Genomic DNA, 24,692 nt, shown 5'->3' with positions numbered 1-24,692 from the left:
TGCTGGGTGGAGCCCGTGATCCGCGCGGTGACTAGTCCTAATGCGGTATGGCGGGTCCACCGCAGCAGATTCCGCCGGCAAATCGCGATCGACCTTCTCAAAAGCTACATTTTGGGATATCGCCAGAGTGATATGTAATGATTCTATTGTACGGAGTACAGAGCACGGAGTAGTAACTAAGAGTGTTGACCAAAAAGTACAGAGTACATAACTGGATAAAAGCATTGTAGGAGAATCATCATATGCAGCTATCTGATGTAACATGTAAGTAGTATGCATGTAGATGCGACATATCAGCCGTCGAACACTCCGTGAACGCAGCACCGTTGGAGCACAATGTGGCAGTAAAATTGTAAAATAGCATTGTTACCAACACTCCTCGCCACAACAACGCCGATAAACCCTTTTTATATGCATCTTCCGTTGCAAATCGCTATAAACCGAATTCGTGTCGACATGATCTAGACTCGCCGGGTGCTATGTAAGATCTTCAGGGTAACTAATGCAAGTAACAGATGCAGAGTTCAGTTGTTCCGAGATCTCTCCCTGGGGAAAGATAAACGTAAACAAAAGAGAAAAAAAAAGAAATAATAAATAAATAAAATAAAATAAAATGGGTGTGATTTTACTCTTCATTCACCATGGGTACGTAGCCAACCGCCGCACTGCGCGCAACATGCTGACAGTAATCCAGGCATGAAAGAATAGTCATCGCACCATTACACTCCCGGAGGTAGTCCGCATATTTGGCGGCGCCATCTTCATCCCACTTCATCTTCTCGCGGCCGATGCGGCCACTGTTGCGGCAGGAGCTGCAGCAAACACCCCACTCCACATAGCCAGCGGCAAAGTTCACCTGCGGAGCACGGACGGCCCCTGCATAGAAGGTGACGCCGCTGATGAGGTCTGCCTTTTCGGAAGATGCGGTAGACTCAGTTGCCAGAGAGCTCCCTTCCTCAAGTTCGATCCGATCGCCGTAGTCGCTGTCAGTGTCCTCCTCGTCGCTCTCCCCATCGCTAATCTTTGAGAACAGTGAATCTGGGCCGTGAAGGCGAATGCCAGCGTTGAGAGCGTCGTTTCGATTCACCAGCTCCAGCGGACGGTGCACCATATCGGGACACGCGTCTCGTTCCGGTATAGTTATAGTTCGCAGCTCGCCGAGCGTCTTGTTATCGAGATCACAGAGAAACCTGGCGAAGCCGGCCAAAGCGGTCGGGTACTCTGGTCCGCGCGTGATGCATTCCGGGCAGACTCGCTCGCACGAGAAGAGGTATATAAAGCTTCCAGGCCCGCCACACGCGGCACAGGATGTGCTGCTCAGGGCACCCCGGAGGTCTTCGCAAGTGATCCAGGAACCGGCTCCAAAGGAAACGACCGCTCTGAATACGCTTGGCGCCAGTTTATATATAGATGTATATTTCGAGATGCTCTCCACGACTATTTTGGCGTCTTGACTTGCTGCGCGGAAGTTTGTAAGAGTTGTGATATCCAAGCCTGACAGGATCATGTGAAGGATCTCGAGAGGGAAGATCTCAAGGACTCCTAGGCCTGATCCTGATTTGACACTGTTCGACGCGTGAATTTCGTCCGCTGCTGGGGGATCGGATCCCACAAGACGCGACAGGTTGTGGTCAGCCTGGCCATCTGCCGAGTTACTCAGGGGTTGTGCAACCGTTTCAACCCCAGCGGCCATCCTCTGGGCTATTTGAGAGGGATGTGTTTCAATTTGTATAAAAGCAATCTGGGAGAAAAGGTTCGGCAAGGGTATCTTTGCACCACACATTGGCCAAGTCGATAAGCCTGTCTGGGTCGCATCTCTTTTTTTTTAAACTGTCCAGAGACAAGACTTATATATAATCTTTGCTGACGTGATGGCTGACTGTACCTCCATTCACGTGTTTGAGGGAAGCGATCATGTCAGCTAGAGAACCGTCGTGAATGAAGTGCACCTTCATGACCTGGGAGTCACGGTTAGACAGTGGCTTTCTTCAGTATAGCCAACTGGTAGCCAGGGATGCGCGTGCTTGATCATCACTTGATGGTCTCTAGCCTTTCCATTAACCGGAGGTACGTCACTGGGTCCAAGCCAATCTACCACACCGACAAAGGACAGTTTGAAGCATAAGGCTAGCTAGAGTCGATAGCTTTTAATCTGGGGGGCTTCTGAAATGCTGGCAAGCCGCTGCTGAAAACATTGGGCTAAAGAATGTCCTAGGAGACAGGCCTTTTTTTTGGCAATAGCTGACAACGATCAGTTTGTCATTTTGACGGTAAACTGCATTCTGGCAAACAGCAGTGGATCCCGATGTTCTGCATATACACACCCCATTGTGTGTGTGTGTGTGTGTCACTTCCAAAGTCATTCTATCAATACATACAAAGAAAGGGGCGCTCAAATGGAGACTCAGGTAGAAATTGTCTCCGCAAAACAGGCAAATTCAGATTGCCTTGCTGTCTGTTTCAGGTGGGTCCCAATTATCATGACAAGCTTTAGCTTAGTTATGTCCTGGCGAACGGTGTTCAACTTGCATCCAGCAACCGATTGACTAAAAATGTTCTTGAGTGCAAAGCTTCGGGCGACATGATGGGGTAACTCTGTACATGCTTGAACTTCAGGTTTCCCGCGCACGCCCCTTGGTCCAACAATCGATGCTTCAACCTAGGTAGTCCTCCCTGCCTGCCTGCCATGGTCCGTTTCGGCCCGAAGACGGATCCAGAGCTTGCTCCTGTTCCCTTCTGTGTCAGATCAAGCACCTTTTTTTTTTTTCTCTTAAACCAAACAACCCACAAAAATGCGTTGGAAGGTTGAAATGCTTGGCATCTTCCCAATGCGGGCTTAGCTCAGCTGACTAATAAACTAACTCGCCGCCGGCTGTGGCGCAGTCACGTGCCAATGGCGGCTCTGGACGCCCCTTGCATGGCTGTGCTGTTCCGGCAGCGAGTTTGCGGCATCGCGTCCGTCGCCGAGCAAACCGGTCGATGCGCCGGCGAGAGCAGTTTAAGAGTACTCCGTAAGCTTCGTTGATTTGATGTAACATCCTGTAATTGGCTCTCCTCCGCCTTCAATCCGCCGTCCTCTCCGTTCGCCGCGGCGCTGAGGCTCCAAAAAAATGCCGTTCGGGCGGCAGAAACTCTGTGACCGCCTTCGGTTGGGCCAATCAGAGGCGAAAAAGTGCCGTCGAGAGGACAATGACGTCCACCAAACTAGACTTTTTGAGCACGACTCGATGAACACCTGGAGCGCTTCAATAACACGCATGAATGAGGTACACCAGCCCCCGGCCCAGTCAATCGCACGAGGAGATAAAGAAATGGCCGGACGAAGATGAACACGACATTTCTTCCCTGACAAGCCTTTTTCTCTTTTTTTTCCTTCCCCCCTCCCGTTTCGCTTCCTTTTCTTCCCTTCCCTTCCCTTCCCTTTTGCTTGCCAGCACACACGATCAAACCCCCCTGTCCCGAACCACCGAAGGTACTTAGCAAAAGCTGTCCTTCTTCAGATTTTCGCAGACTTTCGCTTTTACTCTGAAAGGCTTCTGGAATCCATTTCCGGTTCACGCTGCAGGAGTGTCGTCAACCCAATTTCTCCCTCGCGACAGCTGGTCTTTCGCCGCACTCTTTTCAGCCCTTCTTTTTTTTAAATAATTTATTAATCCCCCAAGGGTCCGCGAACGCCTCCGCCATGCCATCCACCGACTCGAAACCCATTAATTCCAACCCGGCCACCAAGCTGGACGAGATCTACCGTGTTAAAACCCTCTCCGATGCCTCCTCCGAGACAGCGGAACACCCCCTCTCCGACCTCACCTCCTCCACCGACCTCGCACTAGCCTACCTCTGCACCACCACCAAGCTCGAAGAATTGCACACATCCCTCCTCCACTCTCTCTCCGCCGCAGGCTGGACCGAACGCGTCCGCAGCCTCGCCTTCGAACTCCTACGCTCCGGCCGCTGCACAAGGTTTGACGAGCTCCTCGACAAGGTCGTGCACCTGGCCACTTCCCCCAAACCCACCACCGGGTACAGCCCATCTCCCTCCCCCGCCTCCCCGTCGTCCTCGTCCCCCACCACCTCCTCCTCCTCGTCCTCCTCCATCCTCGGCAAAAGAAAACGCGACAAGGGACCCAACGGGACCACCTCCGCCACCAACGGCATACCACCCCTCAAGAAGGAAAACACAAGCGACGCCGAGGGAAGCAAGGGGGAGGAAGACCACCCCGACGAGACGGAGGACTCGCACGAACAGACCGCCAACGGCACCACTACCACCGCTGAGACAGCAGATCCCAACGGAAAACACAAATCTCCCTCTGACGACGACGACCACGACGACGACAACAGCAACAGCAAAAACGCCTCCAAGGAAGAGAAGAAGAAGAAGGCAAAGAAGAAGAAGAAGAAGGAGAAGAAGAACGACGACGACGACGACGAAGAACTGTACCTTCTCGCCGAATTCGACGTCCGTATACCTTCGCATATCGTCGGAAGGGGTGTTAAATTTCTACACGAAGCTATCGACGAGATATTCACCAAGGCACCCAAAGGCCAGGACGAGGATGGCGGAGCTGAACCTGCCCCCCGCGCCGCCGCCGAGACACACCACGACGACGACGACGACGACGACGATGAAGAGATGGCTAATCCGAAAGTGAAAATCGCGAAGAAGCGCTAGCTACCATAACATCCATCTTCTTTACTGTTAGCTTTTTGTTTTTTGTTTTGCCTTGTTTTATTCCCTTCTCTATTTTTTTTTTTTTTTTTTTTTTTTTAACGCTTCGTTTTTAACTTGGGTTAACTTTACTGCGGCGGATTTGGCGTTGATATTTGGTTTACAGCAGGTTGGCCCTATTCGCCTTCCATGTACAGAACAACATAGATGTGGTCATGGTTTTTAAGTTTTCCTTTTCTTTTTTTTCCAACCTTCCCCCTGGCAATGACGGTTGGGGGAGCGTGTAGATTACGTGCATCGGGAGATCCTTTTTCTTTTTCTCCCTTTTTTCCAAGCGGCCATGGGAGCAATAAAGCATGCTTCTTCTTTTCCTCCAGAGCATTGAGCTTTAGCTATTATCTATCTGACTATTGAACTGCTTTTCCCGTCTTGCAAGGAGACACCTCATCATTCAAGTAAATCAAAGAGACAGTCAATCTAAAGTCTGGAAAAGTTGGAAAATAAAAAGTCGTGCGTACACAAAATTTAAAAGACATTTCGTCTCCTGCTCCGCCTAACATTGATGCCAATGATCCGTTGAAATCCTCATCGCCATAGTGAGATATGAAGACAAACCCAGAATGTAGCATGAAAAACCCCAATGGTATTACTTAATCGTAAAGACTATCATCGTTGCCAGCGTCACCGAATCCAGCCTGACCGGCTTCCTGTTCAGTTGGGAATCGGAAGAAATTGCTGCCGCTGGAGTTTTTCATGCTCTGTGCGAAAGCTTCGTATCGACGGATCTCCGTGTCGTTGACGGATCGGCGCGCCATCTGCATGGCCTCCTCGAAGTGGGCGCGAGTAAGTTCTGGAACTGGGTCATCCATATCCTCATCCATGACATCCTCACCCGCAGCCTCCCGCTCCTTGGTCCGCTCGATTTCCATGGAGATGGCCTGCTTAATGGCAAGTTTGGCAGCGCGTTGCGTAACGAAACCGAGATCAGCACCGGAGAATCCGTGGGTCTTGCTAGCAATGAACTCCAAGTCGACATCGGGAGCAACAGGTGTCTTTCGAAGCTGAGCTTTCAAGATGGAAACGCGCTCAGCCTCGTTAGGGAGGGGCACATAAACAAGAGTGTCCAAACGGCCAGGGCGGCACAGGGCAGCATCGAGCTGTTCAGGACGATTAGTGGCACCAATGACGAACACGTTCTTCTTGGAAGTCATCCCGTCCATTTCTATACAACATGTTAGCGAGAGCTCTATTCTGCAACACAAATAAGATCAAAAATTTTGCCTACCTGTCAGAAGCTGGTTGACAACACGGTCCGAAGCACCACCGGCATCACCGACAGATCCACCGCGAGACTTGGCAATGGAATCAAGTTCGTCCAAAAAGACGACACAGGGAGCAGCTGCACGCGCTTTGTCGAAGATATCGCGGATATTACTTTCGGATTCACCGAACCACATGCTCAGCAATTCGGGACCCTTGACAGAGATGAAATTTGCAGCGCATTCATTGGCAACGGCCTTGGCGAGGAGTGTTTTACCAGTACCTGGTGGGCCATAGAACAAGACACCCTTCGACGGTGAAAGACCAAACTTGAGGAACTTCTCGGGGTGGTCGACGGGGTACTGGACACTCTCGATGAGCTCTCTCTTGACAGTTTCCAGTCCACCGATATCTTCCCAGCGAACATTGGGAACTTCAACAACGGCAACTTCGCGGAGGGCAGAGGGATTAGAAACACCAAGGGCAAAACGGAAGTTCTCCATGGTCACACCCAATGAATCAAGGACTTCAGCATCGATGGTGTCTTCATCGAGATCAATGAGATCCATCTTCTCACGAATTTGCTGCATGGCAGCCTCCGAGCAGAGGGACGCAAGATCAGAGCCAACATAACCGTGGGTTTCTGCAGCAATGGATTCGAGATCGACGTCTTCAGCAAGCTTCATGTTCTTCGTGTGAATCTGAAGGATCTCTAGACGTCCAGTTGGGTCAGGGATACCAATGTCAACCTCACGATCGAAACGTCCAAAACGACGAAGAGCGGGATCAACGGAGTTGGGGCGGTTTGTGGCTGCCATGACAACGACATTGGAGCGAGCCTTCATGCCGTCCATCAAGGTAAGGAGCTGGGAAACGACGCGGCGTTCGACCTCACCGTTAGTCTTATCACGCTTGGGAGCAATCGAGTCAATTTCATCAATGAAGATAATTGCAGGTGAGTTCTTCTCGGCTTCCTCGAAGGCTTTGCGCAGATTTGATTCGGATTCACCGGCCATCTTTGACATAATCTCAGGACCGTTGATGAGGAAGAAGAAGGCACCAGTTTCGTTGGCGACGGCACGAGCCATCAAGGTCTTACCGGTACCAGGTGGCCCGAACATGAGAATGCCACGAGGAGGTTTGATACCAATAGACTTAAAGAGCTGTGGGTGTCGAAGGGGAAGTTCGACAAGTTCTCGGATCTGAGCCATCTGTTTTCGGCAGCCACCAATGTCATCGTAGCCAACATCATTGAGGTTTCCCTCCTCATCCTCACGCTGGATGGGTTCACCCTCGCAGTGGATCACGGTGTCTTGGGCTACGATGCCATATTCCGGGGGATCGACCTCCACGACCTTAAATTCGACTTGACGCATACCACCACGAACAGTGAACAGGTCGCCTTGTCGAACGGGTCTGTAGGCTTCGCGGAAATATGGTGCGAGGAAAACATCGAATAGAGACCCGGTCAAACCTTCGACGGTATCTGCGATTGGGAGAACGGCGATGCGCTTGGCCTATTCATGGAAGGTGTGTCAGCCATGCTGCCATTACATTGAAATGGGGCCATAATTCGGTAAAATTCCACTCACATATTTGATATCTGGGCAAGGATGGACGGTGATAACATCCCCATGCTTGACGCGAAGGTTGTGTCGAACGACGCGGTTGATACGCGCACTTCCATCATCAAGATCATCATCCGCAAGGACGATCAAAACGGTATCTCTGCGCATCTTTCCTTTCACGAGGACTGTATCGCCACGGAAGAGCTGGAGGGTCTCCATGGTGTTGTTGGAAAGCGCAATAACAGAGTTGTCATCGTTGACGGCGTCAGTGACACTATTTAGACAGTTAGCATCGGACTCTCCAGCCGATATGTGTCTGGACGAGGTAAGCCATCGAGAAAGCAAGAGGAAAAGCCTACATCAACGAGTTTGGCTTCTTCTTCTTTTTGAGGATGGCGGTGGCAGTATCAAGTTCCTAATATGATGTCAGAATCGCTCCACTCTCCATTTCGACTAACAGTGGACCGAAGAGCATTACATCTTTCTTTTCCGCACCTGAAGGATCACTGTAACCAAAAGTTAGCATAGGCAACTCAGGTAAGATTCGATTTTGTCTCAAGACAGCTCTCGACTCACTTCAGGTTGACCTTGTGCTTGTGGTGGGAGTGATCTGGTTCGGCAGACATCTTGAAGGAGGGATTTCAACTATGAAAGGTAAAAGGTAAAGGAAAGAAAATTAGGAAGAGAAGGCGTCCACAAGGCTACGAGACTGAGAGGAAGATGTGCAGGGAGGAATGTGGTCGCACTCTCTGCGGGTGTCGAGCTTATGATGCTGTACCCAGAGGCTTCTCGGGCGTGAAGCGAAAGGGCCTATGAAGGAGCAACTCTTTGGGGGGGAAGCAGCTATTAGATGGGAAACAAGAACAAATACAGAAGAGACAACGAGGTTAGAGACGAGCAAAGGGAGGGTTGGACGGGGGAGGATATGAAGCGGAGGGAAGTTGGAGGTTGCGAGGTCTAAGGTGGCAGTTTTGGCTGACGATGAGGTTCGCTGCAGACGGGCGAGGAAAGCTCCGGCGGCCACGCTAGCCCAGTCCGGCTAGAGGCTGTGCGCTGCTGACAAAATTCGACATCTGACTCAGCAAATCAGAGACTTCAGGCCAATCACGGGCGGCGTTGCTGCTTGGAAGCCTCTGGAAAGCCATGGACCAGCCCCAGCAAGCCGCCACGACAGCTTGGAAGCCTAACGCCGCGCGATCCATGTTCCCCAGGTCGCCTCCGGCGCCTGGCGATGAAGGAGTTCCACTGACAGTTCCCGACAGAGGAGCCTCCCTTTCTGCTTTTCGAGGTTTATCCCTTTCAGCTCATCATGCTATGAAAGCAATAACAAAGAAAACAATCATACAATTGCCAATCGGTAGTTGGATTTCTTCGAGGAAATGCAGTAGCTACAAGGGAAGTCTTGAGGGCAGCAACCTCATGAAAAATGAACCCTCCAGCTCGCCTTTCAATGCATTGAATAACGCAATCTGCAGGAGGGGCTGGAGCCAATCGGCATGGCATCGTGTGAAGATGAGTGCTGGTGTTGGAAGGCAACAGCAAGGCTGGATCAGATCACCAGGCTGCCACGATGTGTCCCGTCCCCAAATAAGGATGGCTCCCTGTCATCACTCCAGTCCGGCCAGTTCCTATGCCCTTTTCCAAAAGCGGGATGGCTTCTCCGTCTCGAAAATCCCTGGTGATGGTTCGATACTGTTCCCTCATTCAGAAACAAGGCTCCTCATGCTATTCTGATCAGCCAATGGCGCCATCTCGCCCTTGCTTTGACACTGTATTTGGCAGCGGGAGGCTATTTCTCACAGTTTGTGTCGTCGTTTGTTGTTCCCAGCGTTGGAATTGACCACAGCACCATGCTGGGCTGGGTGGGATGTTTGCCCATAATCAGTCCATCTCCAGGTCATTTTGTTGGCAGCACAAGCCAGATATATATAAATTAGCCTCCGAAATCTCCTATACCCTACTTCTTTCTGCATTCTTTTTTTACGCCTGCTACACCTGCCCCCACCCTCCAATTTCTACTTAAAAAAACAAGCTAATCGCGGGACGGAGCCACCCACCATTTTAGGCGTATACCACTGATACGCAGAGCAGCATAAATGGAGTGCAAGCATACATACCCACGAGATTATCAGCGGGCCTTGAACAACATGTTATCAGCGGAGAGACTCGATGAGCTGCTCAAAGGCCCCATGCCCATGTTCCTGTTCGGACAGCTCATGCTCCCGCAGGTCTTGCAATTTGTAACTGACGCTCCGCCCGGTTACGACGTCGCCGCCAATATGACCCAGGCGAGCTTACTCGGATACAAACTCTCGGTCTTCGAAGGAGCCAACTTCCCAGTAGTGCTGCCATCAGGGGAACTGGGTGACAGTGTTGACGGCCTTGTGATTTTCTCTTTGACCCCCGAACAGCGGAACTGGATATATCAATTCGAGGCAGAAAACTCTAAGCTGTTAACTCATGTTCAAGTTGAGATCTGCATGGACGATGGAAATTTGCGGAGTATCGATGCCGCCACGTTTGTCTGGAAGGGCCCGATGGCGGGCATAGTGGAAACGGGTTCCAAGTCGTGGAAAGTGGATGCTTTTATCGAGAGTGAATGGTATCAGAACATCGCACGAAAGTACGATTCCTCTTAAGGCCACCTTACACTCTTTATTCTGGGTTTTATTTTTGTACTAGGGCAAAAGGCTAGAACCAAGCTGGTCGGGCAAAGTTTGGGAGATTTCGGCGCCTTTACTATAGATTGCAGTTATCCGCTTGTGAGGAAAAGCCTGAGGAAAGAAGTGAGCGAGAGAGAGAGAACCCCCTTGGATCTGCGTCGTGCTGTACAATAGGAATTGGCCTCCACAGTCACAAACATGGACAAAAACCACCTATTCATCCTATGGCGAATGGAAAGAGAACAGGAGCTGTTCACGGACCTTCATCTCATCATTCTTTTGCTGAGCCCATTGCACGACTGCTCTTCGGGAAACTGTGTTTTTATAAAGACCATCCCTTCGTATTAAACAGCTTGTTTCATCTAGTTATTTATTTATCTATGATTAACAACAGGATATCTGATTTCAACTTTGATATTTCCCCCAGCGTAACCCATAATGCAAAATCCTAGCATCAAATCAACGCCTTGCTGCCTTTGCTGCGGCAACGCGCCCCTTTTCAAGCACTTTCACCTCTTGCCAATGTTTCCGAACCCATTCGAGGAGTTCAGCCTTTGAAAGGGGGTTGTCTCCCAGTTCATGTGAAATCTGCGATGCCCAACGCGGCTGGCGGTCTGGGTCCATCTCTGCCTCAGTGCGGAGAACTAGCCGCACCGGTTCATCGTTTGCACTTCGCCCATCGCCATCACCATTTGTAAATCGCACCCATCTCTTCAAGCCTCTAAGAACAATATTCACGTTTGTGGAGCACTCTTCTGCGATAACACACCCAACTTCACTCCAGAGTTCCTCTTCCTCTCTTTTATACCTCCATGCTGTAACCCTTTCTTTGTACTCTGCTTGCTTTCCGAACCGCAGTAGCGCTTGCTGGACAACATCCTCTCTCGAGGCTGGCTTCTTATCTTGCCACAATTCAGCATTTCGGGGGATCCATTCATCAACAAAGTTTCGATACATCGGCCTCTTTCTCTTTCTCTGCCGGTCATTCGACGTCTCCAAGCCAGACGAATGCGCATCACGATGAAAATATTTCGCGCTCGCGCACCAGCCGTAGAGCTCATCGAGAGTCTTGAAGCCGCGTTGATACCGCTCCACATCCAGCCCCACGAAGTCCAGCACATCCATCGGACTATGCGTGAGGTAGACCATGCTATACGCTCGATTGAACGGTTCGATCTCTGCAATGCGAACATGAAGCCCCTTATCCGTCGCCGTCAGGCCGAGCGGCCTCATAAACTTGCCCACGATCTTCCACATATCACCATACGAGTCAAGCAGGCACTCCCACTCCATAAATCCAGGACGGCACACATGCACATCGACCTGCGCATACGTGTCCTCCTCGCCGTCATCACCATCACCGTCAGAACATACGATAGGAACAGCAAAGCTTCGCGTCTCTCCATTCCTCACCGTGCGGACGGAGTTTAATCGCTTCCCAACTTCTTCCCATGTGAATCCCGGTCGAAGTCCTTGGACGAGAGTGTCCACGTCCCCATAGTCTAGTTTGCCCGGGGCTTCTGGCGGCGCGACCACGACCTCGAAGCTCTGCCGAAGCTTGTCGATGCAGAAATCCCTTGTGCGAATGTAGACAGCCTCGCTCATTCGAGGGGTCCGGAGGGCGGCCTGATCGCCCCTTGGCTCCGAGAACACCTTGCCCCCCATCTCTCCAGGTATTCGCTATCCAGAAAAAGGTCCCGGATTTCCCTTCCTTCTGAGAATAACTGTTAAAAAAAAAATCCTTCTGCAGAGAAGTGAATTTTATTGGAATCATTCAGGCTCCAGGCAGCCGTGAAAAACCATGTTTTGAGTCATGAACATTCTGATGCCCCATGTGACTGGCATTTTCGTTTGGAAATCGCCGTAGAGAACAACTTCATGAATGGAACAACTGGACAGCTTATTCCCAACGGACCTGTTTGCATCATTTGATATTATAGTGGTGTGGTGGTTATTCGAAAAGGGGTTAGGACCGCCAGAGGAAAAGAAAATGTTGAAATTCAATTCTATCTCCCTTTTTCTTTTGGAATTGACAAACTTTTTACAGTTATATTTTATTTTGCAGTATGCACACCAAAAAGAATTTCATCATACAAAACAAAAGCCGGGTATCCCAATACAAAACAAGGCCTATATAATGCTCCAGGAACGTGAATAGAGAGAAGACATTCGAAAATTGAGAAAACGGATGCAGCCGCACACCCTGCCTTGGACTCGATCGATAATCAGATCATAAATTAATACCACCTTTCCAATTCCCAGGCATCGGAATAAACCACATGTTCTATCCAAGGCAGAAAGCCCGGACGTGGCCTATCCGAACCCTACACGACCGTGTCACGGAATGACAGGGGCACGCTTTGTAGATACCGCAGGATTCTTCTCCCGGGAGAATATATCGGCCTGCCCGACTCCTATACGGGGAGCATACACCGGCGTGCTGTCTATTTCAACGATATGTGCCTGTTTGGGCGGAATGTAATGTGAATGTCGGAACGTATCTACAGGGCCCGGACTGACGGCATGGCACGAGGCCCGTGCCCGAAGATGCATGTCATCTGGGAACGCGAGACGCGGTACGATCGGGGCAGGTATCTGATCCGGTCTAGTGGTTTGGAAGCCAGGGGACGGCGGCGAATATATGCTGCCACGGTGTGAATCCGTCTCCGTAAGTGGATACGTTAAGCTCCGGGGTATGAAGCTCTGTCGCTGTGCATCTTCGTAGCGTTGTTTCAGTAAGTCGGCTTTGACAATTAATCGTTCGACGAGGACGGAATGAGCCTTTTTCAAGGTCCTTTTCACAAAGCTTGTCGTGAGGATGTTAGACCTCATATCGACGTCTTCTCGAAGGTACAGACCTTCGCGGGGGACGTCAAGGAGACCCAATTCGATTGGTTCCCGTGGTTCACCGGGCATGTTCCCTCCGACGCTCCATTTCTCCTTTATATCCAGCCCCGTAGGGGCGTAAACATGGGTCTGGAGGCCTCTGGGCAGGTCGTGGAAACATGCCTTATACGAAACGTTTCCAGAGAGAATTCCACCCGGTAGATAGTGTATTTTGTCCGTCAATTCGTACCACACACAGTGAAATTCGTCCGAAGGAGCGTTGCCAGGAGGTTTGCATCTTACGTGTTTGATGACGAGTGGATTCAGCTCTATCATCTCCGAGTGTTGGTGCAGAGCTTCGATGACGGTTTCACGAGTAATATAGGAAGGCAACGGGGTAATGGTTGTGAAGATGCTTCGTTTCATCATCTTGCCTGTGGTGAAATATCGATTTTCCTGGCGAAATCAAAAGGTTGACGCAGGCGAAGACAGCGCCAGACAGCCACTGCAGGCGCCCGCAAGCGGAAAAGTTCTTTAAGGCCGGTCCTGGGCTCTGAACGAAAAGAACTGGAAAACAGGAAGTCCGAAGGCAACTGGGTCGATGATAAATGATTCCTGCTCTGAGGATGTAGATTGGAAATTGTGTTTTTTTTCCCTCTTTTTTTTGAATTTTTTGTTTCCCCTTTTCTCCAAACGAGTGACTGGCTGTCAGAGGCAACAAACCCTAATGGAAGCTATTTCGATGAATTTCGATGTTCCGTCGGTGGGAAGATTTATATGAACCGGTACCAAGTAAACCATGCGATGGGCTGATAAGCGCTGTCCAATTGCTCATTGGCAAAGGGGCTGGGCTGAGAAACCCACGGTATCGGAGCATCGGAAGGTGTATTGTCGGGGGCGCTGTGAGACGGAACTCGCCCATTCGCCAGTTTGGCAAGGCCGGCTGGAAAGTATCCAACTTTTGACATGTAGGGATAATGTGGCTTGGATCGTCCGAAAGGCATTCCATCCAGGCCATCTGCGCCGTTACGCCCAATCAATGGAATCATGGTGACGTGGTATCCAGAAGCCCTGTACGCGAATAAGATTCTCAACTGAAACTCCGCGACAACCCCAGCAGCAGGTAGCAGAAGCTGTGGGATATGCTAGTGTCAAGTCCATTCATCATCATCAAATTTGAAGTTGGAAATGGCTTGTGTGTCGCCTCGCACATGCAGTTCTCTACACAATCTCCCATGTTTTCGGCTTACCTACGGAGTTCGTGAGTCCATGGTTGCGGGGAGGCGAGAGAGAGAGGAGTTGCATATTGTTTTGAAACAAAATATTTCACACTCCAGGTGCCGGGTAACAAGGTAATTAACATGCTTTCAAAGCACCCTGCTCATCATGGTCAGGATATGCTTCCACAGAGTTTGCACTGGAGTGCATAGTGTGGTCTGGCCAATATAACATTTCAAATCGCTACCCCGTACTCCACGGCTCCCAGGACTCGGTCGATGTACGGAGAACGTGGGGGGAAAAAAGGTACGGGACCTTGGTTTGATTCCCGCCCTTTTATTCTTTTGTGTCTGGCAACAGAGTCAAGGCAAGATGGCCGAGTGGTTAAGGCGCATGGTTCAGGCCAACCTGAAGCAAAAGTTTCCATGTCTCGAAAGGGGCGAGGGTTCGAATCCCTCTCTTGTCACTATCAAATTGTCTTTTTAGTTTTTTTATTTCTTTATTTGTTTATTCTTTTTTTTTTTTGGCCGCCAATAATGACTCCTCCAATTGACTCAAACCCGGAAACACAGCCATAAATATCGCAAACATGCACGCACACACAAATCTCATCAGACCTGTCTGCTATCAGGTTGCTGTTCCGCCTGCATTTCTCTCGCGGTTCAGCGGCGGGCTCAAAATGTGGCGTTGTATAACCCAAAACGGTTTAGTGTTGAGTGGCGCAATCCAGCTGAGTGGAAAGCTCTCAGTTAAGGCTTGGCGCAAGTGTGGCTTGAGGTTCCAGACGTTGGATTTCGTCGAAAAAGTGTCCAAAAAAACGCGCTCGCTCACTTGACCCAAAGCCTTGGTGGCAGCCAAGCGACGAGGCATTACTTTTAGGTTCATTTGAGGTTCTTATCGCACATGACGATGCTAATGACATATATAATGGCCAAAGTTTTAAGGAGAAAGTTAAGCCATGTCCCCGAGATCGGGGCTCTTGAGTCTGCTGCTCTATGGTCTTTGCTCTATAGTTTGAGGACGACTAGGAAGAAAAAAGGTTTCCCCCCCACATAAGAATGGGAAATACGCTCCTTGCTGGATTTTTGCGTCATGATAGCTTCCTACAACCCTCAACATTTATCCCATGAGTCTCCCAATATTGCTATAGCTGCTTGGGGTAGTCGTCAGATAATATGCTGCTTGTCACGTTTTGGGTGGTGCATGTCTTGCCGCAGCCATCAAAGCCGCTTCCCTGGGCAGGTCTCTTGTCGAACCAAGGGTGATGATCTACCCATATATCCGCAGTGTACGTACGACCTTGTATAGATAAAATCTTCGTAATACATAGCGCATGACCAATGCGAATGCCCAACGCCTCTCGCTGCCTTAACTCGGGGGCTCGCTCCGATGGCTAGTTCAGATCGCGCTTGCGGTTGCCTTCCATAAATCGCTCACTTTCCAAGCAGTAGCAATGAAACTCAGCAGTCCAACTATGTTACTCGGCACCCGGGCTCCATCCTCCAGGCTCCAGTGCACACAGAGCGGGAACCAGGCAAGGTTATTCACCAAGCTCTTCCGCCAAGCCCGCATCCGCAGAGCCTCAGCACGCTGATCTTCATCGCTAAGCCTATCATCCGACGATGACGCTTTCGCCAGTGCTAGTTCCTTCTGCCTCGCAGCTAGCGATCGTTCTCGCCACAGGCGCACAAATTCCAGAACGACATGGCCCAACCATGCTCGGGTAGACCAGATATACCATTTCCCAACGCCACCCAGACGCTGGAGGAGACGCTGCGAGACCACGCCCTTGGACGCAAGAAACGCAACGTTCTCCATGAATTGGTAGATGACGTTGACGACAACCTGGGCAAAAGCTACCGACCGCAGGACTGGATCAGCCGGCGGTGATTTCACAGTCGCCGAACCCCATTCCCAGAGCGGTATCAGGCCGAGCAAACGGAGAGCGGTCCGGGTCTCGGAGATCAGGGATGCCAGGGCAAGAAGAGGCCGCGTCTGCGATTTCGAATCATCTGCAGACGCGGAGAGCCCCAGACGGGTGCGAAGGCAAGAGAAGATGGCTCGTAGCGGCGGGGAAAGGAGCGCATGGTGCAGGATGTCGGCAGAGTAGCCAGCTATCGCCAGTGTGGCTTCTTCTCCGTACGACGTGGATATTAAGCTGGCGAGTTTTTTTTGTTTTGGTCAGAACGATAGGTTTTCTCGCGGCCCTTTGGGATTTGGCCAGGGAACAAACGGCGGACTTACTTGCTTAAGCGTAGGGCTGTGCTATCTGCCTTTGAGAGAGTGTCCTTCAAGGTGCTACACCCACAGGTCTTTTGGCCCTTGGGCTGCCATTGTGCTTTCTCTTCAGCCCTATTTGCTGCAGGGCTGGGTTCCGCTTGAACCGACGGCTCTAAGGGATCGGGGGTGGTGACGGTGTCCTCCATTGTCCATCTACCCAAACGGGCTCTTCGTGCCTTTTCACGAATGAGTGATTCTTTGAAAGAATGAAGTTGCTGCCATTCCCTTCAGCATCCAGCGCTGGCCCTACGGCGGACATTCGGATGCAAAACGTCTCATGTGAACCGAGGCTGTGCACACAAACTACGCGCTGTGAAATTACGTTTGGCGGTCGGAAAAACTCCCTTTCCGGGACAAGGTTGATGGACGCTTTTGGTTGTCAAAGGGAGAGAGGAAGAGAGGAGAGAGTACATCAGATGCCATCTGGCGGACGTTGGATGGAGATTGCTGATCGCGCTCTGAGAGCTGACTAGTTGGTAGTAGTTAAGCAATCCCATACATCAGCCCTTCCCTACAAATCATCCTATCTTCCGTCGACAAACCCTCGTCGTCTCATTCAAAGAACCCCCAAGACCAACGGTGATATCACGAGGTCATTGAATCCAGCCGGAACACTCCGTGGTCAGACTTAATATCAGACACAAACATCATGACCACAAGGAACTTTGCCCAAGCAGGAGATCACCAGCATCGTTAAACCGTACGTATACATACAACCATCTCAGGGCATTCGTCCTTCACACCGGCGCATTCAAAGATCGCGCACGGGGTAACAGCCAGCCAGCCAGCAGCAAACATGTTCAAATTAGAGACGATATCCATCTCCCAAGTTGTAAGAGCGACTGGGTATCTTGAAAGCAATGCAATCCCGCATACCCCGTAGAAAGGCGTTAATTTGCCAGGACTCTGTGGGTATCAGGTACACAAGTAGCATTCCATTCAAGCATTGGAAGCAGGAGACGGAGCAACTCGATTGACGGTTCGATTTGTGCCGAGTCAAGAGATCTGGTTGAACATTAATTCGGAGGCTGGGAACGGGACTTCGAGTCGGTTGTCATGGTAATACGCTTGCCGTAACATCGCCACCAAACGCCGTTCGTCTCAACCCGCAGCCATCACCACTTTTCGCTGTGTACGGAGACCTTTTCTCCTTTATTTTTTTTTTTTTTGTTTGGAACGACAACCGCACAGTAATCTGTTGAAAAACGGTTCCTGGCCAGGCGTGGATCTAGGTAAGTTGAAAAGCGTTGCCGCGATGCGCGAAACGCTGACGCTGACGTGCAGCCTGTCAAGCGGTAACTTATTCACCAAAAACCGCCGGAAACCATTTTTCCGAGCCCAGCTGTCGCTGCGCAGGTCGCGAAGAGCAGCAAAAGAAAACCAGCTACGGAGTACATAAAATCAAAACCACAGGCGCATCATTCCGCTTTGATTGGGCTTGTTTTCTCCGGTGGCTGCGAGACGCTCTCAATTGCACTCCATCGCACTCCCTTTGCCGACCCTGGCGTTCGGTAGCAGAAACCAACTTATCCCGGCGACCCCGGCTCTGCGTTCCCTCCCTCAGACGGTGGCTAAAACTCGATCCTGACCTCGGTCCAGCCCGCTTCAGCTCTTCCCCAATCATAAACAAACAAGGCGACCAGGCTAACTAAACGCGAACCCCTTCCCCACGCTGAGCGGCCTCGGAGAGCTGACCTCTCGACCTCCATCACAATACCCGTCGCAAACCCCATTTTCCCTTGTCTCTCTCTCCTCTGGTCCAGCATCATCATAATAATAATAATAATAATCCAATCCGTCGTACATCCTTCATACCGTGTCGAAGGCCACCGGCTCCAGCGCTCAAAATGTCGGTCAAATTCGAGAAGGAAACAGTCAAGACCGCGACCAAGGTCGGCGAGGAACTCGCTCACAAGGTCGGAGAAAAATTGACCGGAGGAAAGACGCAGAATGGATACCTGGCTGTATGTTCTTTTTTTTTTTTTCTTTTTGGCCCGTCGGGGAGATGTGCTGCGATCGTTGGTTTCTTGCTGCTGACAATTTAACCCCGTTTGCAATTGAACAGGCGTACCTTAAGCAGCTCCAATCGAACCCGCTCCGGACCAAAATGATCACCTCGGGGTCGCTCTTTGCCCTGCAGGAGATCCTTGCTTCGTGGATCGCGCACGATCGCAGCAAGCATGGCCATTACTTCAATTCCAGGATACCAAAGATGTCGATTTACGGCGCTTTCATCAGCGCTCCGCTTGGCCATTTCTTGATCGGTATCCTGCAGAGGGTCTTTGCCGGCCGCACCAGTCTCAAGGCCAAGATCCTACAGATTCTGGCTAGCAACCTCATTGTATGCCCATGGATCCCTCGTCCACGCTTCGCGCGATTGTCGAAGTTGCAATGTCCCTTTTCTTTTTTTTTTCTTTTTTGGCTAATGGAAATCGCTTTTTGTAGATCTCGCCCATCCAGAACGTCATCTATCTGGCCTCGATGGCTATCATCGCTGGCGCTCGCACCTTCCACCAGGTCCGGGCTACTGTGAAGTCTGGATTCTTCCGTGTGATGAAGGTCAGCTGGGTTGTTTCGCCACTGTCGCTGGCATTCGCCCAGAAGTTCCTCCCAGAGCAGACCTGGGTGCCGTTCTTCAACATTGTTGGCTTCATCATCGGCACCTACATCAATGCCCATACCAAGAAGAAGCGGCTCGAGGCATTGAGACGCAAGGTATGTCTCAGCTTTTCCCCCCCTCTCTTACTCTGCCTATAGCCACATATACTAAAATTCTCTCTTCCCTTTCCAGCAATACGGCTCTGGCAAGAGCTCCACCGGGCGCCCAGAAGACTACCCACCAAGACCGAATTACTAGATCGCCTTTTTCCTGCGTTACTTTTAATGATATCCGTCGCGTCATGGGTTCTCGAAGGATATTCTTTTGGAACTGGACATACCCCCGAACGTTGCATGTCGTCCCATAAATGCGCTCCTATGGTTATCATTATCCCCACGACGCCCTGGGAAAAGGCTCTCCAAGCTTACCTCTTTTACCCAGACTCCTTAATCTCCACCCCTCCCCGTCAAGATGATTCCTGCGTCACGTCTGTTATGCGAAGAAAGTTTTTACGATGTCATATAGTTTTTTTGTTCCCAAACCTCTTCCCACAATTTCCCTCGAAGCCCAAATCTTTGTTGCTATGACGGCTGCTGGTTGGGGGGGGATTGAGTCTTTTCTGCTATTTCACGTAATCTGGTTTATGTCCCATTTTCTACATCAAGTTACTCCCCCACCCTACCTCTATGTATGTCTATCTATAACTACTCCATGAATGGTCCAGGCTAGTTTTTCTGTTTCTTCCATCACGCTTTATTTCCAAAAGGAATCTTTTTTCTTGCTTTTGGGCCTCGTGCACCCGCCTATTTTCATACTTCTTGTGGGAACATTGAAGCGTTGCAACGTAGACAGCCCGGCAAACTAGGTGCCCACCACAGAAATAGAGCCAGGTGGCATTGAAAGGTGTGTTAGCTGGAAACTTTGAGGTCATCGTTAGATATTGTCTCGGGTTTTAGCATACTCTCGTATCAACACGATGCACTCAGCCAGTATCTTGAGGTAGTTGGGCACTCGGTAGAGACACCAAATCCTAGCCGGAATTAGATGAATTTGTCCATCACAAAGAATTAATAGCTAATCCGAGAGGCCCTGGTTCACCATGAAATAGCATCCCAAGGTGTGTTTGCAATTCAAAACTCCATTCACACATACACACTAATATACTAATCTGGGTATATATGGGTAGTAAACGCGAGTAAAACATTCGCAAGACAAAGGCGTAAGGTATGGGACATATGCTCGCGCTGAAAACTCAAAAACATAACGCGCTAAACCACGCTCTCCCGATATTCGTCAATGGATATCTATACCCAACACTCCGGGTATATATATATATATATATATATATGTCTTTCTTATACGCATGTTCTAGACATGTGTATGGAATCAATCATCACTCGTCACAATCATGATCTACCTCTCTCTCCTCCCCATGAAATACGTGATACATGTCGTCTAGAATCGCCGTTACCGTTACCGTTACCGTCCCCATTCCCGCTACTACTCCCATTGCCATTTCCATTTCCACTGCTAGAGCTCGAACTGGGTTGCGACGACGTTTGCTCCGCCGTAGGTGCACCACCGCTACTCGCACCCCGAGGAGGGTGCACCGCCATCGCGCCCGGCCTCGTCTTCGCCGGCCGTGTTCCGTCGGCAAATGATACCTTCCCTCTCACCGGGCGCGGCCGCCCGTCATCTTCGCTATCAGAGTGCCCGTCACCGCGGTGGCGACCACGCCCTTCAGCGTCCTCATCGTCACCGGTGTCAGGTAGCTGACCCAAGGCAGCAAGACGGCGCTGCCGTTCCACATGTGTTTCCCCGGTCTCCGGATCGATATCTTTGGCCCGTGACGTCGCGGATGCGGGTTGCGATGGTGGCAGGCCAGCTAGCTGTCTACGTTCTGCAGGTGGGATACGTCTTGTTCCATCGTCCTCGGAGTCGCGACGACGCCGGACGCTGCTGGTTGGTGATGGAGGGGGTGATTCCCGAGGTCCAAGGAGACGGCGACGGCGGGCTTCTGCGGCCGAAGTGTCGGGACCGGTATATTGAGCTAACGTGGCCGCGACGTCAGGAGCAGGCACCTCTTGTTCTCTTCCTATGCTCTCCTCTTGTCCAATTAACGGGGTATATTCGGCTGGTGTAGGGCAAGGAGGCGTTCCCTGACCTTCCACTTGACCACCCTGCGCCCGCCGCGTGGTCTCAGGTTGTTCGTCTCCGGTGTCAGGCTTCAATTGACCTGGAATGTCTTCATCGTAGATCTCTTTTCGCGTCTGAGGTTCAAGGCGTTGAATCTCTCTAATAAAATCCTCCTTGGTCATTCTACGACCTCCAAGACGATGGCCTCGCCCATCCTTTCCAGGCACAGTAAACCGGAGCCTCTCCTCGTCAGATGACGCTTCTTCCTCGTCTTTCGGTTTAGCTGCGCTTGCCATGCCGTCGCCACGCCCAATCCACGTACCCACTCGGGCCACGCTCCATTTCCGAGCCGCCGACGCTGCTTTGGTGGACGGTTCACCTTCTATGGTGGGCTTCTTGGTTGTCTTGTGACCAGGAATGGTATATTTCTTGATAACTTCACCGTCTTCGTCCTCGACTATGATTGTATTTGCGAACTGATAAGCGCGAGCAGACCGACGTTTGCGCTCCTTCTTTGTCTTCTTTTTCGAGGGCTCACCACCTGCCTCCGCATCTTTCTCCTTGCCATTGTTCCAGGGCAAATGGTTTCTAAACTGCTTGAGTGGACGAGCAAGATCCTTTCCAATAGCCTTCTTAATGGCTTCTCCTTCCGTTTGCTCATGGGGAAGCCCTTTCGCCTTAGCAAAAAATCCAGTGGGATCCTCACGGATACGCTTGTGCTGGGCCATAATCTCTTGCTCTCGTTGTTCAGGCGAAAGATGGCTAATATCTGTAGTTTCAAGAACATTTCCTTCTTCGTCTTCAATGATCATGTTGTCTCCTTCTTGGTAGACTTCTAACTCAGGCCGTCTAAACGGTTCTTCCTCACCCTCCGTCCCAGATTCGATCCTAGGTCTTCCCGCTTCTACAGCCCGGTCGATAGGCTGCTCTTCAAGATCTACAGTTTCGTCGGCCGTTACAGGCTCGGTTCTTCGTTGTGGCATGATAGCAGATTGACTGATTGGACCTCCCGCTCCTAGCTTCTTTCTTCTGGTAGGTTTTCGGCTGGAAGCACGACTACCCGGCTGACTGGGCTGCTCTCCTTCTCTCTGCCGTCGCAACAAGTTGCCAGGAATACCAATTGGACCCAAAGTCCCAGGCGGGAACTGAGGTAGCGCTTCGTTAGACGAATCGAGGGACTCCTTGCGCAAGGACAGAGAAGCTTTGGACTGGGATTGAATTCGAGGAAGTCGGTTCATCCAAGACGGCCCTTCGTCGTTGGCAGTTGTGTAAGACATGGTTATCGTCAACGTATTGATGCGCTTGCCGAGAGTAAACACAGCAACCGAGGATCCGTGGACGAGAATGGATGAGATAACCAGGAAGGTTGTTATAGGCCAAATAAGCTGGATAACCATGTAATTGGGGGAGCCTTTCCCCGGAAGCCCATCGAGCGGTTGAGTAGAATGTGTCTCCAGCTCTGCTCGAGCTAGGATACAAGCGAAAATCGCACCGACGCCAATTGGCCCAAAATGGCCGGCGAAGAGGGCCTCCCGCCAAGTTTTAACGTCCGGTATAACAGGTTTCAGGAGCAGCATAATGGGTATCCGACGAAAAAAGATCACAAAAATCGCAATAATGACCAATCTCCAAACTGGAAGACCAATCTCTGGTGCGTCGAACTCCTGCCAGGGGATGATTGCGCCAAAATAGACAAAATACGCCAAGTTTAGCAGCAGATCGATGACATTGGAGACATGGGACTCTTCTGTTTTCTCAGTGAACCAGCCATCGTTACTAAACCCTACTCCGGCTGAAAACCCCATCAGTAAATCGTCCATCCCCAGTAGACTACCGGTTCCAGCACAAAAGAGAGCTAACACGAAGTAGAAGACCAAGAAACTCTCTCGATCAATGATCCCCTTCCGCTCCGCAAACCTGATGGCATGACGGCCAGCATAACCAATCATAAATCCGAGAAAGCCACCTAGGATGCATTCATAAAGAAGTGTGATGCAAATCCAATGGAGCGCCACCTTGTTGGTGCTAGGTTGATAAGCTAGGATATAAAGCGAGAGATAAATAAAAGGGAAGGCCATGCCGTCGTTACATCCTGATTCAGCAGAGAGCAAGTCTCGAAGATGTTTCGGAACACGTTTTGCAAATTTGCCTTTACCAACGACCGACGAGGCCAGGACGGGATCAGTGGCCGTGACGCAGGCAGCACAGATCAAGCTCTCCAACCACGTCAACGGACGTACCATCCACCAGATGAAAAGACTGGTCGCCAACCAGCCCCATGTCATCACGGGTACCAGAAGCAGTGCTACCGATTTCCAGTGCCTCTCCATGTAAGATTTTGGCAGTTCGACGCCAACAGCAAAGCATTGCACCACAAGGACAATTCGCGAGCATTCCAGTGTAATCTTGTCAACGTTGCCCCACGATATGGGGTCGAATAGATTGGCGGCATGAGGGCCAAAAATCACACCGCACAGAGTGGCGACCGTTGCTTCACCGATATAGAGTTTCTCCTTCACAAAAAGCGAGCACAACATGAACAGGCTGGTGAAGCCACCCAATATCATATACGCGACATGGGGTTTGTCGATGTCAAGGTGGTCCCACGCCATTCTTGCAAAAATACCGCGCGGTTATTCCCCTTGTAACTGGGGTACAAGTTAAAGCTGTGCACGGACGGTGAGCGGTCGAGCGTTGTCGCTGATAGTTTCGCGATTAGGTCCCGTATCTTCAGTCAAAAAACAGAGCCACCACCACGGTACGGTGAGATGCTTCTCTATCGGTCAGTCCTTGAAAAGCAAACCTGATTCTCAGCATATCCTCAGCTTCTTAGGCGGAGCAACGAAATAGCCGACGTAGAATCCAGATTGGCCAAACTGAATCGCACAGGCCGCAGAGTCCGCACAATCTTCTTGAGAAGGGGGCGAATATTCGAGTCTAAAGTGGAACAAAACAACATATCAGTCTTCCCGCAATCAACCAGAAGCAAAAACCTTGGTCCCAACGGAGCGAATAGAGCAAAATCATACTTCTCAGCGGTGAGCTGTCAATACACGTCCCACCTCGTGTGCACACAAGGCACGCCGTAGACGAAGTGATCCGTAGGGAGTACACCAATGCTTAATGGAATTGTCTTCCAACTCCTCTTGCAGGAGTAGATGGAAAGAAATAGATTGTTTCTCGAACAGTGGATCTCAGGACCCAACAACAAATTGCAGCCAAGAAGTGATTGCGAGGCTTAACTGCACCAAGGTGCGTTGACCAAGAGCTCTGGCAAGTGAAGCATCCTGGTGAATGCGCCGCTGGTGGCAAAGGGACAAAACGACGGTTCTGTGGTGGCTGATTAATCACGATGTAGGCGTGCATAATATTGGCCAACATCCAATAGAAAGCTATGTACCGGTGCACTCATTAGTCATTAAGAAATTTTTTATGCACAATGTGTGCATGGTGGTCACATCTAACCCGGAAAG

The 24,692-nt window shown here is 50.7% G+C and overlaps 11 protein-coding genes and 1 non-coding gene across 12 annotated transcripts; 5 read left to right on the top strand and 7 right to left on the bottom strand.

Moving 5' to 3' along the window:
- Positions 1 to 524: 524 nt before the first annotated feature.
- D8B26_007792 (uncharacterized protein) lies at positions 525 to 1,693 on the bottom strand (the record flags this gene model as incomplete). The annotated part of the gene is made up of 2 exons (XM_003067279.2): positions 525 to 546; positions 630 to 1,693. 2 exons carry the CDS (start codon positions 1,691 to 1,693, stop codon positions 525 to 527), a joined length of 1,086 nt encoding a protein of 361 aa, XP_003067325.2.
- A 1,989-nt stretch (positions 1,694 to 3,682) lies between these two features.
- On the top strand, positions 3,683 to 5,150 carry D8B26_007791 (uncharacterized protein; the record flags this gene model as incomplete). The annotated part of the gene is made up of 2 exons (XM_003067278.2): positions 3,683 to 4,648; positions 5,106 to 5,150. 2 exons carry the CDS (start codon positions 3,683 to 3,685, stop codon positions 5,148 to 5,150), a joined length of 1,011 nt encoding a protein of 336 aa, XP_003067324.2.
- CDC48 (AAA ATPase cdc48) lies at positions 4,072 to 8,459 on the bottom strand. The gene is made up of 6 exons (XM_003067277.2): positions 8,074 to 8,459; positions 7,976 to 8,003; positions 7,857 to 7,912; positions 7,522 to 7,771; positions 5,955 to 7,446; positions 4,072 to 5,891 (listed from the first exon to the last, which is right to left on the bottom strand). The coding sequence occupies exons 1-6, from the start codon at positions 8,121 to 8,123 to the stop codon at positions 5,320 to 5,322; spliced, it is 2,448 nt and encodes an 815-aa protein (XP_003067323.1). The 5' UTR covers positions 8,124 to 8,459; the 3' UTR covers positions 4,072 to 5,319.
- A 1,134-nt stretch (positions 8,460 to 9,593) lies between these two features.
- Positions 9,594 to 10,136, top strand: D8B26_007789 (uncharacterized protein; the record flags this gene model as incomplete). Its single annotated transcript, XM_003067276.2, has 1 exon — positions 9,594 to 10,136. The coding sequence occupies one exon, from the start codon at positions 9,594 to 9,596 to the stop codon at positions 10,134 to 10,136; it is 543 nt and encodes a 180-aa protein (XP_003067322.2).
- A 483-nt stretch (positions 10,137 to 10,619) lies between these two features.
- D8B26_007788 (uncharacterized protein) lies at positions 10,620 to 11,825 on the bottom strand (the record flags this gene model as incomplete). Its single annotated transcript, XM_003067275.2, has 1 exon — positions 10,620 to 11,825. The coding sequence occupies one exon, from the start codon at positions 11,823 to 11,825 to the stop codon at positions 10,620 to 10,622; it is 1,206 nt and encodes a 401-aa protein (XP_003067321.2).
- Positions 11,826 to 12,497: 672 nt separating this feature from the next.
- On the bottom strand, positions 12,498 to 13,415 carry D8B26_007787 (uncharacterized protein; the record flags this gene model as incomplete). Its single annotated transcript, XM_003067274.2, has 1 exon — positions 12,498 to 13,415. The coding sequence occupies one exon, from the start codon at positions 13,413 to 13,415 to the stop codon at positions 12,498 to 12,500; it is 918 nt and encodes a 305-aa protein (XP_003067320.1).
- A 344-nt stretch (positions 13,416 to 13,759) lies between these two features.
- On the bottom strand, positions 13,760 to 14,035 carry D8B26_007786 (uncharacterized protein; the record flags this gene model as incomplete). The annotated part of the gene is made up of 1 exon (XM_066125640.1): positions 13,760 to 14,035. One exon carries the CDS (start codon positions 14,033 to 14,035, stop codon positions 13,760 to 13,762), a length of 276 nt encoding a protein of 91 aa, XP_065981724.1.
- A 535-nt stretch (positions 14,036 to 14,570) lies between these two features.
- D8B26_007785 lies at positions 14,571 to 14,670 on the top strand. The gene has a single exon. It is a non-coding gene; the product is annotated as a tRNA-Leu (tRNA).
- A 932-nt stretch (positions 14,671 to 15,602) lies between these two features.
- Positions 15,603 to 16,630, bottom strand: D8B26_007784 (uncharacterized protein; the record flags this gene model as incomplete). The annotated part of the gene is made up of 2 exons (XM_003067273.2): positions 15,603 to 16,362; positions 16,449 to 16,630. The coding sequence occupies 2 exons, from the start codon at positions 16,628 to 16,630 to the stop codon at positions 15,603 to 15,605; spliced, it is 942 nt and encodes a 313-aa protein (XP_003067319.2).
- Positions 16,631 to 18,331: 1,701 nt separating this feature from the next.
- Positions 18,332 to 19,341, top strand: D8B26_007783 (uncharacterized protein; the record flags this gene model as incomplete). The annotated part of the gene is made up of 4 exons (XM_003067272.2): positions 18,332 to 18,448; positions 18,550 to 18,825; positions 18,930 to 19,199; positions 19,276 to 19,341. The coding sequence occupies 4 exons, from the start codon at positions 18,332 to 18,334 to the stop codon at positions 19,339 to 19,341; spliced, it is 729 nt and encodes a 242-aa protein (XP_003067318.1).
- Positions 19,342 to 19,367: 26 nt separating this feature from the next.
- D8B26_007782 (uncharacterized protein) lies at positions 19,368 to 19,670 on the top strand (the record flags this gene model as incomplete). Its single annotated transcript, XM_066125639.1, has 1 exon — positions 19,368 to 19,670. One exon carries the CDS (start codon positions 19,368 to 19,370, stop codon positions 19,668 to 19,670), a length of 303 nt encoding a protein of 100 aa, XP_065981723.1.
- Positions 19,671 to 20,250: 580 nt separating this feature from the next.
- On the bottom strand, positions 20,251 to 24,438 carry D8B26_007781 (uncharacterized protein). The gene is made up of 2 exons (XM_003067271.2): positions 24,249 to 24,438; positions 20,251 to 24,156 (listed from the first exon to the last, which is right to left on the bottom strand). Exon 2 carries the CDS (start codon positions 23,829 to 23,831, stop codon positions 20,490 to 20,492), a length of 3,342 nt encoding a protein of 1,113 aa, XP_003067317.1. The 5' UTR covers positions 23,832 to 24,156; positions 24,249 to 24,438; the 3' UTR covers positions 20,251 to 20,489.
- Between the last annotated feature and the right edge of the window lie 254 nt (positions 24,439 to 24,692).

This window comes from Coccidioides posadasii, chromosome 4 (genome assembly GCF_018416015.2).
Source record: "Coccidioides posadasii str. Silveira chromosome 4, complete sequence".
In the NCBI taxonomy this organism is placed as follows: Eukaryota; Fungi; Ascomycota; class Eurotiomycetes; order Onygenales; family Onygenaceae; genus Coccidioides; species Coccidioides posadasii.
Note: the sequence above shows the minus strand (reverse complement) of the source record. Positions and strands in the feature narration are given on the sequence as shown.

Excerpts from the sequence above, each read along its gene's own strand:
- CDC48 (XM_003067277.2), bottom strand. The coding sequence starts at position 8,123 with ATGTCTGCCGAACCAGATCACTCCCACCACAAGCACAAGGTCAACCTG. Across the intron at positions 7,913-7,975 it reads CAGGTGCGGAAAAGAAAGAT|GAACTTGATACTGCCACCGC; the intron begins GTAATGCTCTTC and ends ACATCATATTAG. Across the intron at positions 5,892-5,954 it reads TGTCAACCAGCTTCTGACAG|AAATGGACGGGATGACTTCC; the intron begins GTAGGCAAAATT and ends CATGTTGTATAG.
- D8B26_007781 (XM_003067271.2), bottom strand. The coding sequence starts at position 23,831 with ATGGCGTGGGACCACCTTGACATCGACAAACCCCATGTCGCGTATATG.